Genomic DNA, 13,288 nt, shown 5'->3' on the forward strand with positions numbered 1-13,288 from the left:
AATATTTTGTTTATGAGACTTACGTACAGTACGCCACATAATTATTTTGGCCCTACCCGGATACAGATTACTCTCATCCATACCCAGATCCTTTGCCTCATCTGACCTATCCCTATTACTGGGATTCGGCTCTCAAACCCCGATCCTTTTTTTCCAGTCAGAAATTTGACAAGAAAAATCACAAATCTTTTTATACTCTTAATTATCAGCTGCAATTTTTGTCTAGACAGTTCGGCTGCTGTCAAGGTCTCCCGGGCCCACTCGCCTGACCATATTTAATAACCCAAAGTCCCGACAGGCGAGTGATCCCTACCTTAATTTTGTCTTATCTCTCCCAACTTTCTTCTTATCTAACGTCCAACTCTTACTTCCCTTTCCGTCGAAACCCTCATTCGGTTGAGGCCTTTCTTTCCTAGTGGTCGGCCACCTGGGCTGTGGTGGCCCCTCTTTCCGACCAACTGTTGCTCATTCCCCTTCCAGCCCTTGCTTTGGGCTCTCCTCCCCTTGCAACCGTCCCCAGGAAAAGGCGGGCGGGTGCTTCGAAGAAAAAGAAGAGAGCCGCCCGGACCAAGGCCACCACAGAGCCAGCGTACGATCGGCGGGCGGTAGAGGACTATCTGGTGTCCTTACCCATGGATCTTGCTTGGTTACCCGCCAATGTTCGCCGATATCTTGGTAAGAACTAACCTAATTTAGCTTTTACCTTTTCTATCTTTTGTGCTTCTGACAACCCTTGTCTCAAGAGTCGCTTCCCCTGGCCGCCGAGCAACCAACCGACCAGCCTGCTGATCAACCAACCGACCTTCCTGCCAACCGCCCGACCGCCAAACCCCCTATTGAAAAAAGGTAATCTCCAACACCCCCTTCCTTCTCTAAATTCTATTTACTAACTTCGCCTTTTTCCTTGAACACAGACTGTTCCTTCTTCGCCCGCTGTTGTGGTCATTCCACAGCAGACAAATCCACCAAAGGAACTGCCCTTGATTCGTCGGGAGGAGGACCCAACATTCTCCTCATCAACATCTACCTCTTCCTGTACAAATTGCTTCCGGTGAGTCTAAACTGATTGCAAGATTATATTCTTTCCTTCCATTAATTAATTCATACTTTTTATCTTAGGAGCCCGCGGCGGTTGCTCCTATGGCCGAACCGGTCGCCACCGAGCACCATCCGTCGGTGGCTCCCGAATTGGTTTGGCCGAACCCAGAACTAGCCTGGCCGGCTCCCGAACCAGTCTAAGAAAACCCTGAACTAGTCCAGGATCCCGAACCAGTCCAAAATCCCGAACCAATCCAACATCCCGAACCAATCCAACTCTCCTCCTAGGAGTCGAGCGATGCTTCCGTCAACCAGAATTGCGAAGCTGTGGTTAGCATTCCTTTCTTCTATAGTTTCTCATTTTCTAAGTTCAACCCTTCTTAATTTGAACTTTTATTCCTTTAGGGTTCGGAGCCAGGTTTCATCGGTCCCCATTCTGCGACGGCCGAATCGGTTGCCGAGACGAGGATCCGATCTGGTCCTCCACCACTGGCCCCGGTTCTCTTGGCCCCTTCCGAGGCCACGGCCGTCCTCTACTAGGTAACTCGTGAGATCAACTTTCTCACCAGGGTGCCTTTGCTAAGGCTTGCCTGACCGGTAGTGATGCGCTGCACCGACCCGTCTTTCGCCGACTTGAGTCCTGGAGACCTTGATTCTCTAGCTCAACTGGCCATTGACTTGCTGGTGCAGACTCCTGCTGAGTCTGCCGCAGCTCCAATACTCAGTCGGATGATGGAGAGGATCACCGAGCTTCAAGCTGACCTACCCTTGATCCGACCTCTAGCATCCGACGTTGCACCGTCTCAACCAGCACCCGACACCGTGGCCATTGAGTTTTCCCTGTCAAGAGCGACGGAAGACCTTAATAAAGCCTCTACCCGGTTGAGTGAGCTCCAGCACGCGCGATACAATTTGGCCACCGAGATTTCCCAGAAGATGAAAGAACTTGAAGGCCTTCAAAAGGAACTGGAGACTCTAGACGGATGCATTCAAGAAGGAGTTTGCCTGGTGACAAAACATCGCAAGACCCAAGCAAGGATCCATGGCCAACTACAAGCAAGCATTTTGTCGAGGCTTGTACAAGAACACTAGGCGGCCTTCCAACAATGGAGGACGGCCCGATCTGAGCAAAAATAGGCGGACCTAGTAACCGCCCTTAGAGCCCTCCTTTTATAAATGTAGACAATGTCAAACCTTGTATATATAAATGTAATCTCTCACCTTAATTTTACCCTATTTTCCGATCACTGATCCATGAATTTTCACCACATAATTAAAACAGGAATTACCTATTTAAATCAAACCTCAAAAGAACAAATCACAGCAAACCTTCGATCCTTTCAAAACATGGCTTCTCCCCGAATCCGTATTCTTTCCACCAACTAGGAAAGTTCCCTGCAACCATTTTTTGTAGGCAAAAACCCTGTAGGCCATCATGCTGAAGACCTAATACAAGTGCTCAAACAACTTCATTTTAAATTCAAATTTTCTGGCAGGGGTAGAAAAATCATACATCGTACAATTCGCCTCATGGAACGTGTGTCCACTGTCTATGAACCCTTCACCGACATTCTCACCCGCATATCAGACCTTGATCATCATATGGACATGATAGACCATTATGTTATGGCAATTCTTCCTGACCTTAATTGGAACAACATTTTTTGTCACCAAAGGTCAACACTTTCCAGATTGTGCATTCTTGTCGAGCGAAAACGTCATTCCCTACAAGATATGAAGGTTCGTACCGAACAAGACCTTCAAGAAATGCAAGACCAGTGGAATTTTTATCATCCTGACCTGGAAGATTTCCTTGACGAGGAACCCGAAGTGGTTACTGCCAATTGGGACGAAGATCCTGAGTCAGAAGATGATCATGTTTGTATCACCCTTTCGGATGATGAATAAAACCCTTTCCTGTGGGTTCAAACCCTCAAAGGGTTCTTAGATTTTATGCAATAAACATTGACGACAGTGCTCTAAAAAGGTAGGAAAATACCTTTTCAGGTACTTCGCGTTAATATTTTCATGTACCAATTTCCCTTCTTGATTCACAATAATAAAAGCTCTATTCCCGATCTTTTTGTGAATGATGAAAGGCCTCTCCCAATTCGGGGACCATTGACCCAACTGATCAACTTTGTTGCATGTGGGTAATATTGTTTTCCATACTAGATCTCCTTCCGAAAAAGTTCGAGGAGACACCTTATTCCCATAATATTGCGCCCACACTTTGCTGATATTCCATCGTGTGGTCCATGCTAGTATGAGCCACTCGGAAAGTGTATATGTTGAGTTCGGCTAGAAGTACGGTGTCCTGACCAAATGTGAGCTGATAAGGAGAGAATCCTGTGGACGAACTCTTACTGTTCCGGTGAGCCCATTAAGCCTGAGGCAGCAACGTATGCCACTTCCTGGGATTTTCTTCTATTATTTTCCGAATGATATTAATAATGATCTTCGTTTGCTGCCTCAGCCTGCCCGTTGGCCTGTGGATAGTAAGGTGATGAATGGTGAAGTTTCACGTGAAAACTTGCCAAAAATTCAATAAACTTCTCTTATGTGAACACCAGATCCTGATCAGTGATGAGAGTATACGGAATTCCAAACCGATAAATAATATGATTGAGCACGAACTCAATCACTTCTTTTTGCGTCACATTCTTCAAAGGAACCGCTTCGACCCATTTGGTAAAATAATCTATCGCCACTAAAATAAATGAATGATGTTTTGCTGAAGATGGATGGATTTTACCAATAACATCGAGTTCCCAAGCTTTAAAAGGCCATTTGGTTTAACCATTGTCTGTAACTCCAACGACGGAAAATGATTCAATGGGCCATGTCTCTGACATTCCTAGCATCCCCTTAAAAATTTAATGCAATCCTCAAATATTTTTGGCCAGTAAAAACCCATACGATGAATAGCCCATCTCATGTTAAGACCCACTCGATGTGCTCCACATATTCCACTATGAACCTCCTGCATTATCTCCAAGGATTCCTTCGGACCCAAACATCTCAGCAAAACCTCCTCTATGGTTCTTTTATATAACACTCCCTCCACTAACTGGAAATGCGGAGCTTTTAACCGGACCCCCACAGGTGTTGATGGGTCTGGTGCTGCAGATAAGAAATAATCTCAGTTCTCTAGTCTGCAGACATATTAATATTTCCCACATTAATCTGCCTGCATGCACCCTGGGCCAGACCGTCTGCCTGCTGATTCTCTGCTCTTGGGATGTGTTCGACAGTTACTTCTGCAATTCTAGAAAGTAATTGATGCACCACATCTCTATATTGACGCAAATGAGGGTAATTGCATATGTACCATCCCAGAACTTGGTTAATTATCAACTGTGAATCTCCATAAATGACGACCGGTTGAACGTTCTTCGCCACTAACATTTCTAATCCCAAAATCAATGCCTCATACTCAGCCGAATTGTGGGTCACTTCCTCCATCCGTAGTTGCAGCATAATCTCTTGCGTGCCAGGTCCCTTCAAAATTACTCTTGCCCCTGATCTTCCGTTTGCCCGAGAACCGTCGAAAAACATCCGCCAGGGACTAGTTCCTATATAAAGCACTAGTTCATTATCCTCAGACTCAGTTATAGTAAATTCTGTCAATATGTCAGTCACCACTTGACCCTTCATTACTTTGAGTGGTTTCTATTTTAAAGAAAAAAGGGCCAGTTTGATAGCCCATTTCGTCAATCTTCCTTGCATGGTAGGCCTGTGCAAGAGCAACTTGACCAAGTCCATTTTGGAGACCACTTCAGTTTCCCTTGGCAGGATATAATGCTCCAATCGGGTACAAGTGAACACTGGAGAATAACAAATTTTTTCAAGGGTGGTATAATTTAACTCGGGCCCTGTCAGGGTCTTACTCAAATAGTAAATAGCCCTCTCTTTTCCATCATCCCATTCTTGGACCAGGAGACTACTCACCACATCAAAACTATTCGCTATATATAATCTTAAAGGTTGGTTACCTTTTGGAGGAACCGACACAGGGGGTTCTGCTATTGCCTGTTTAATTGCCTCAAATGCTTCATGTTGCTCAAAACCCCAAACCAAATTGGCTGCTTTATTTTTTAACAGCTTGGTAATGGGTCTTAGTTTTCCCGTGGCATTTGATATAAATCGTCTCAAATAATTTACCTTTCCCAAGAAACTTTGAACCTCCTTGATTGTTCGGGGCAACCGAACTGCTCGAACTGCTTTGGCCTTGTTGGCATCCACTTCTATTTCCTTTTCATGCACCAGAAAACCTAATAAATTCCCGGTTGATACCCCGGATGCACACTTACTCGAATTCGTCTTAAGATTGTACCTCTTCATCCGAGCAAAGGCATTCTCGAGGTCGCCCAAGTGTGTTCTGAAGTCGGCCAATTTCACTATTACATCATCAATATACACTTCCATTTAATGCCCAATAAGATCATGAAAAAAGGTATTCATAGCTCGCTGATATGTAGCCCCTGCATTTTTCAACCTGAAAGGCATTACCGTCCATTCGTAAATTCCCAATGCCCTTGAGCATCTAAATGCGGTCTTCGGAATATCTTCTTCTGCCAGAAAAATCTGATTATATCCAGCATATCCATCCATCAAACTTAAAATCTTATACCCGGCAGCCGAATCGATCAGCATGTCTGCCACAGGCATGACATACTCGTCTTTCGGGGTTGCCAAATTAAGATCTCTGAAATCGATACATATCCTGATCTTTCCATTCTTTTTGGTTACAGGAACGATATTTGACAGCCAGTCCGCGTACCGACAATGTCGAATAAAGCCTGCTTTCAGTAACTTTTCGATCTTCTCTTTAATTTGAGGGAGCAACTCAGGACTCTGATTCTCCTGGGTGGTTGCTTATACGGTCTGAAACCGTTTTTTATGGGCAACCGATGCTCAATCAAACCCCACGCTAATCTAGGCATTTATGAATAATCCCATGCCAAACACTCTATATTCTTCCGTATTAGCTCTATCATCTAATCTTGTAGTTTTTTGGACAGTAAGCTACTTATTCTAACCAATCTAGGTACCTGTTCGGTTCCAAGGTTATATTCAGTAAGTGGATCTTGTGAAGATAGAGAAGATTTTGTTTTCTCCAGAAGGTCTGGACAACGAAAACATTCGCCCTCGGTGACACAATTATTCCACCCCCCATTGCTACGTAATTTAACCATTATTTGGTTTAAATAAAATTGTTCAATTAAAACATCACACGTATTTAATTCTTCCATAAAAGTCAGATATTAAAATTTCAGAAGTCTGGCTAACATCAGAGCCACTAAATACGTAGAATGTTTCTTATTGAAACACATAACCCTGAGTGGTAAGCCTGCAGCTCTTCCATAGTTTTTCTTGATCAAACATGGTTGTTCGAGAAGATAGGAGGGACGTACTCGGAATACAGCACCGACTCTTCCACGATTTATGTAGCATCAAAGGGGTTTTGATTAGCATCCAACTTGTAGACCTGATCCCCTTCCCAGAACATTATTTGCTGATGGAGTGACGAGGGAACGCATTTGGACGCGTGAATCCAGTCCCTTCCTAACAGCACTGAATAAGTAGTTTTTGCATCTACCATAAAGAATACTGTAGAAATTACCTTTGCCCCTACCTCAATAGGAGTGACCAACATGCCTTCTGGCTTGGTCGGTTGCCCTGTAAAGCTGGTCAATACAATATCTATCGGAGATAGATTTCCGATTCCTTTTCCAAGCCTCTTAAGGGTTCTCAGAGGTATGACATTGAAAATCAATAAAAACTTTGTTAATCAGCTTTCAACAAATATGAGCACTTACGTATAACGGCTTTAAATGAAGGATCGCTCCTTCGGCCAAAGGCGGGAAGATCATTGGTGGGGGTAATTCTGGCACCGAAGTGGGACCTATCGCTATCTTTGTCCACTCTTTTTCTTCCATATAACCTCATTCAGGCTTGCCCATTCTTCCTCTTCGAACCAATGCATGCCAGTCATCCCGACCTGAAATGGCGAACTATCTGATCCTCCCGTTTTTCGAAACTCTCTACGTAATCCCTTATCTCATCTTGAGAAAATGAACCAAACACCACGTTGTATGGTTTTTCCTCTCCTCCCTCCATCACGGGATCAATATTAATTCACCTACAAAATTGACAACGAAAACACTGGGCATTCTCAACGTGTGTTTCTTCCCTTCTTTGCCTGAGAACAAAGCCTTCTTGACCTCTTCGTCCTGGTGGTGGTTCTGATGGTTTTGGTAGTTGCTTATGTGATTTTTTCCCATGACGAGCAGCATACCTGCGTTTGGCATTGCAGATTTGTGTTCGATTCATACCTGGAAAACACGGATCTATGTCAACTAGACGTGGCTTCCGATTCCTGATCCATCCGTCATGCACCTGCCGTGGTCTACGGGTCGGTCGATCACGAACCACAGCTCGATCCTTTAAGTTTACTTCAAAGGTACCATCGGCCCTATCCCATTTCTCTGCAACCCGACTTTCACAAACGTTGAACTTGTCATTCGATTCTTCTACTATCTCATTGGGCTTCCGTTCCCTTCTCTTTGTGTCATCATCGTCTTCCATCTAACAATCCAATGAAGGACGAACAGAAATCATAGCAGTAGTTACATTTGGAAAGGGTTGTTACTCCACTCCCATTGTGATATACTTGAAGCGTCCGGGCTTAATAGCCCTTTGAATTTCCTTTCGAAAATGCGTGCGCTGACCGGTGTAGTGAGTAAACGAGTTATGCCATTTACAATATGGCCTCCCTTTTATTTCTTCTTTGGTTGCCAAACGTTGCCCTTTCGGAATTCGAATTTGCCCATCGACCAGGAGAATGTCGAATATATCATCTGCTTTAGATGTATCGAAGGTAGGTTGATCCTTTTCTAGCACCCTGGGAATCGGTTTCAAATTTGGACATACATATGGTTTCCCATGTACGATCTCTGCTGCCATCTCCTCCACATTCCTGGCTTGTTCGACATCTGACAAATAGACTTCCATTTCCACACTAGCCATTTGGCGCTTTATGTCGCCGGTAATTCTGATCCTTTTCCCTAAACAAAGACTCCAAACGACCCGCTTTAGCTGCCAAACTGGCTAAATCTCCAACATCATATGCTGTTAGAGCTTCCCGTAGCCGTGAATGCATATTCCTGACCACTAAATTGGTCATCTCGCTTTCTTCAATCACAGTTAGACAATGACCTTTCATCAGACGGATTCGTTCGATGAATTGGTACGCTATTTCTTCTAGCATCTGTTTGATCTCTAACAAGTCCGTGAGTGATACCATCGGAAGAGGATTAAAGAATCTAGCGTGAAATATTGCTTCCAAACCCTCCCAGGTTTGGATTTGTCCGGCCGGAAGGTTAGCAAACCAAGAAAATACTGTTCTAGTTAGGGATAATCCAAACAATTGTAACTTATAGAAAGGATTGTTACCGACTTCCCCTAGTTGAGCCGTGAAACGACCTACATGCTCAATGGTTGATGAACCGTCTTCTCCTGAGAAGGCGTGGAAATCTGGCGGCCTATAATTTCTCGGGAGAGGGTGTTCGTTGATAACCCTCTCTGGAAAGGGCCTTTGGTATGTTGGTATGTTCACCGTTTGAGGATTCATGCCAAAATGCACCCGTAGCACTTGAGCAATATCTTCTGGGTCCACCCTGGGTGGATTATGATCGAAAACCGGAATGGGATTATGGACCTGTCCTCCTATCCTTTCGTCCCTCTCGAGCATTGCTTGATCAATTCCCCTGGCACCCAACGGGATTGTGTTCGGGTATGTCAGGGGCGTTTTCCCTCTATCCCCTCTAACAGCAGCACTTGAGATGGTGTTGTCTACTTAAGATGGCCCAACAAAGTTCGTCTGTAATCTGGATGGTGATGCTGCTAGTGGTGTTTGGGTGGGTTGAAGAGTCACCCTTGTCAAAGTTTGATCCAATATATTTTGCATTAAACTCTGTTGCTCTCGCAATATTGCTTGCATGGTTTGTGTCTGTTGATTGTTCAACTGCTGAACATATGTCACCCAGTTTATGGGTGCTTGGGGGAAATCCCCCGTGTTAACCACGGAAGGTAATGTTGTTTCCCCCGCCGTGGTGAAAGAGACTTGAGGCTGTGAACCTGCCATATGGATCCTTCCGATGATTCGGCCGGACTTCAATCGTATGAAATTTCTGTCTGACGTGGGATCAGCAATATTGCCTCGACTCCCGCTATGCTCGCCAAATTATTGATGTTGGTTTCAACTAACAATAAAAAAGTAAAATCCAAAAATAAATTCGAATTTGACTACAATAATATCTGGAATTGAAAATCCCTAGATACCGTACAAATTGCAAGAAAATTTAAAGCAACAGATACTGAAAAGAAAATAAAAGATGATTCCCAAAGCGAATTTCACTGAAATTGATGCTGATTGAAGATGCCCTCTGTCGGACGCGAATTTCTTGTTATATGCCCTCCAAGTTAGTTATCGGATCGTGTGCGCAGTCGGTTGTAACTGACGAAAACCCCCTCGCGGTTGCAACCGCCTGAAGAACCGCTCTTTGGTTGCATTCCATGCCACCACCCGACCAACCGACCAGACAAACTATGGATAGACCAACCGACCATACAGGCTGCGGACAAATTAATCGGCTCGACGAGCTACTGACTGGCCAACCGACCGGACAAGCTACCGATTGGACAGTCGACCAGGCTAGCTACCGACTGACCAACTGACCAACCAAGTGACTGACCAACCGACCGACCAAGCGACTGACCAACCAACTACTGACCAACTGACTGACCAAGCAACCGACCAACTAAGCGATTGACCAACCGACCAACCAAGCTACCGACTGGCTGACCTTTTCCTTCAATGAGTGTTTGAAGGCCTACTTTCTTTTTGGGTTTATCCGCGGGTCCAAACATTAGAATCCAGTTATAAGCCCAATAAAAATTTAAATTATTTTAATATATAACAATATTTTTTTTGTATATTATATTAATTTTATTCGAATAATATATTTTATATGTATAAAAAATATATGTATTTTTTCTAAATAAATATTAAATTAGTATATATTTTAATATAAAAATAATTAATTCTATTTTTTATAAGTTACTCCCTCCGTCCCATGTAATATGGGTGTATTACTGTAGACACGGAAATTTAGGTAAAGTATAATTAGTAAATAATTAAGAAATGTATTAGAAAAATAATTATTATTTAGTAAAAATAATTATAGATTAAGATTAAGATAACTAAATAGTTTAATTAAGATTAAAAAAATAAAATTTAAATTTTAAAATATGATTAAAGTGTATAATTAATTTTCCAAAAAGGAAAGGACAAATTACGTGGGACAGATGAAAATAGAAAATAGGAACAAATTATATCTGACGGAGGGAGTATTTAATATATATATGATTTTTTTATGCTTAACAAAAAAGTTATCTAGAATATAAAAAATAATCTTAAGAAAAATACAAAAAAAAATTAAATAAATATCAAGACTGTGTTTGGTTTATATTTTCAAGTTTGAGACCTATAATAATAGGTATGAAAAAATATATAATTATAATAAAATATAATTTTTTTGTTACAATAGAATGTATTTTGTGTGAACATATGTATATATTTATTTTTTTTTTTATATTTGTATTATTTCATTCGAATTATTATTATCTTTTTTTAAAAATAAAAATAGTTAATTAATCTATAATTTATAAAGAATTTAATTAATTATGTTTGAGTTAATTAATTTTTTAGATTTGATAATGGAATTACTATTAATGCAATTATATATTCGTGTATTAAATTGATTTGATTCGAGTAATATATTTTATACTTATAAAAAATATAAGTATTATTTATAAAATAATATTAAACTAATATATAATTTGATATAAAAATAACAAGTACATAGCATGGGTTACATGTTGTATATATATATATAAATATTTATATATATATATATACACACACATGTAAAAATTAAGTCAAAATAGACACAATAAAAAACACGGTGCAGGTTCTTTTTCTTTTTCTACTTATTATTTATTTTCGATTTCTTCTTCTTCAATTTTCCTTTTTACGGTTTGGTAAAGAAGAAGACGAAGAAAAAAAATTAATAAAAAAATAAGAATGATAAAAGAAAAGAATAAGGAGATACATGAAAGAGGAAGAGTAATGTTTTTTTAAGCATTTTATTTTAATTACAAAGAAGAAGAGGATTATGAAGAAAACAAGAAAATGGGCGGAATCGTAAAGGCAAGAGAAGAAGGAACAGGGGGTAAGATAATGTGAGAGGAAAAAAAAAAAAGATGTTATTTATATTTTGATTTTTTAGTTTTATTTAAAATTATTCTATTTTCTTATTATATTTTATAAATTATAATTTAATAATAAACAGTAGTAGATATAAGTGAATAAAATTATTTAATATATATAATTGTTTCTCTTCTCATTACCGTCATACTACTTCATTGATTTTTTTAAAAAATATTTTTATTTTCTTTTAAGTGATTGTTTTATATTTTGTAGAAAAAAAAAAAGAAAAAGATACAAAAGGATTGCTGAAATAGATAATGAATATCAAATAAACAATGTTATTGTGTGCATTTGTATCAACTATTTGATTTTAATATTATTATTTTGATATTTTTTTCTCTTTTTTTTTCACTCTATTATTATTATTATTATTATTATTATTATTATTATTATTAGTGATTTTATCGTATGTGTCAAATAAAAGTCTATTATTTTAATATATTTTACTTTTTAATTCCTTATTTGAAAGTGTTGCTGAAAAATCATCGAATCGTTGCTCACTAATTTAAAAAAAAAATGCAATAGTATTACAGTAAGAATATAATTTATATATTTTTATATTTAATAAGTTTTTAGATACTATATTATCACTATTAATTATTTTATTTAAATATATAATTTTTTTTTTTACTTTTTTCTTCAAATACATATACCAACAAAAACATCTAGATAAAAAACATAAAAAGAAAAACAATATTATTATGATAAATATTTTTAATTTTTAGTTTAAATTTAAAATATTGATGCATTTATTTACATATAATTTATTTTTTATATAATTTTTTTTTTCTCAATTCGAAGTGATGAATAAGAAAAATCTAAAAAAATTATAGAAGAAAATAATCAAGGTTACTTTAATTTTTAAATATATTTGGTATATTTTATGAATTTGTTTGATTACATATTAGTATGATTATTATTAGTTGTGTTTATTATTTTATATACTAAATTTTTTCCAATTTTTTATTTTATTATTTAAAGATAGAAAAATGATGAAAAAAAATTTTGACGAAAAATATAAATGAAAATAATTTTATTACCGTAATAATATTTTAAATTTTAAATTTTTATTTATTATATTTTATAGATTTATTATGATTAAAATATTTTTTTATAATTTATTTATTATGTATATACGATTTTTTTTATGAGTAATAAAAAAAAAGTTATTTTAGAATTAAAAAAATAAAGAATTAAAAAAACAAATATCAAGACTGTGTTTGGTTTACTTTTCAAATTTAAAATGTATAATATTAGGTATGGAAAAATAAATTATTATTAAAAAAATAATTTTTTGTTAAAATAGAATGTATTTTGTGTAAATATATGTTTATATTTATTTATTTTTCATATTTTTATTATTCATTTGAATTATTATTTTTTTTCTTAAAAAATAGTTGACTAATTTATAATTTATAGAGAATTTAATTAATTATATTTGAGTTAAGTAATTTTTTTAATTTGATAATTATATTACTATTAATGCAATTATAGATATATATATTTTTCGTATATTAAATTAATTTGATTCGAATAATATATTTTATATTTATGAAAAATATAAGTATTATTTATAAAAAAATATTAAAGTAATATATAATTTGATATAAAAATAATTCATAGCACATATTACAAGCTAGTTATGTATTAATACTTCAAATTATAATTCAAAATGCAATACAATAAAATCAGCTAATTTGGAATTGGAAAGAACAACGTGATATTTATGTTTATTTCGCTTTAATCCTTCTTCTGGTGTATGATCAATAATGTCCAAAACATTGGCCGCCACCAGTCACTACCTCTCTCTGCTCCACCATCACCAACACTGCCGCCGTTCCATTCAACAGATCCATTCTCACTTGATACTCTTCTGCAATGGAGTTCTTGCCCTTTGGAACTCCGTGCTCAAGC

General features: G+C 37.9%; 1 protein-coding gene across 1 annotated transcript; it reads right to left on the bottom strand.

Annotated features, from left to right (window-relative positions):
• Window positions 1-4,188: 4,188 nt before the first annotated feature.
• LOC127241625 (uncharacterized) lies at window positions 4,189-5,466 on the bottom strand. Its single transcript, XM_051260770.1, has 3 exons — window positions 5,034-5,466; window positions 4,795-4,865; window positions 4,189-4,710 (listed from the first exon to the last, which is right to left on the bottom strand). The coding sequence occupies exons 1-3, from the start codon at window positions 5,464-5,466 to the stop codon at window positions 4,189-4,191; spliced, it is 1,026 nt and encodes a 341-aa protein (XP_051116727.1).
• Between the last annotated feature and the right edge of the window lie 7,822 nt (window positions 5,467-13,288).

Source organism: Andrographis paniculata, unplaced genomic scaffold (assembly GCF_009805555.1).
Source record: "Andrographis paniculata isolate CXL003 unplaced genomic scaffold, ASM980555v1 Contig83END, whole genome shotgun sequence".
NCBI classification, from domain to species: Eukaryota; Viridiplantae; Streptophyta; class Magnoliopsida; order Lamiales; family Acanthaceae; genus Andrographis; species Andrographis paniculata.

Excerpts from the sequence above, each read along its gene's own strand:
- LOC127241625 (XM_051260770.1), bottom strand. The coding sequence starts at position 5,466 with ATGGAAGTGTATATTGATGATGTAATAGTGAAATTGGCCGACTTCAGA. Across the intron at positions 4,866-5,033 it reads TGTGTCGGTTCCTCCAAAAG|TGTTCACTTGTACCCGATTG; the intron begins GTAACCAACCTT and ends GTTATTCTCCAG. Across the intron at positions 4,711-4,794 it reads TGGTCTCCAAAATGGACTTG|AAACCACTCAAAGTAATGAA; the intron begins GTCAAGTTGCTC and ends TCTTTAAAATAG.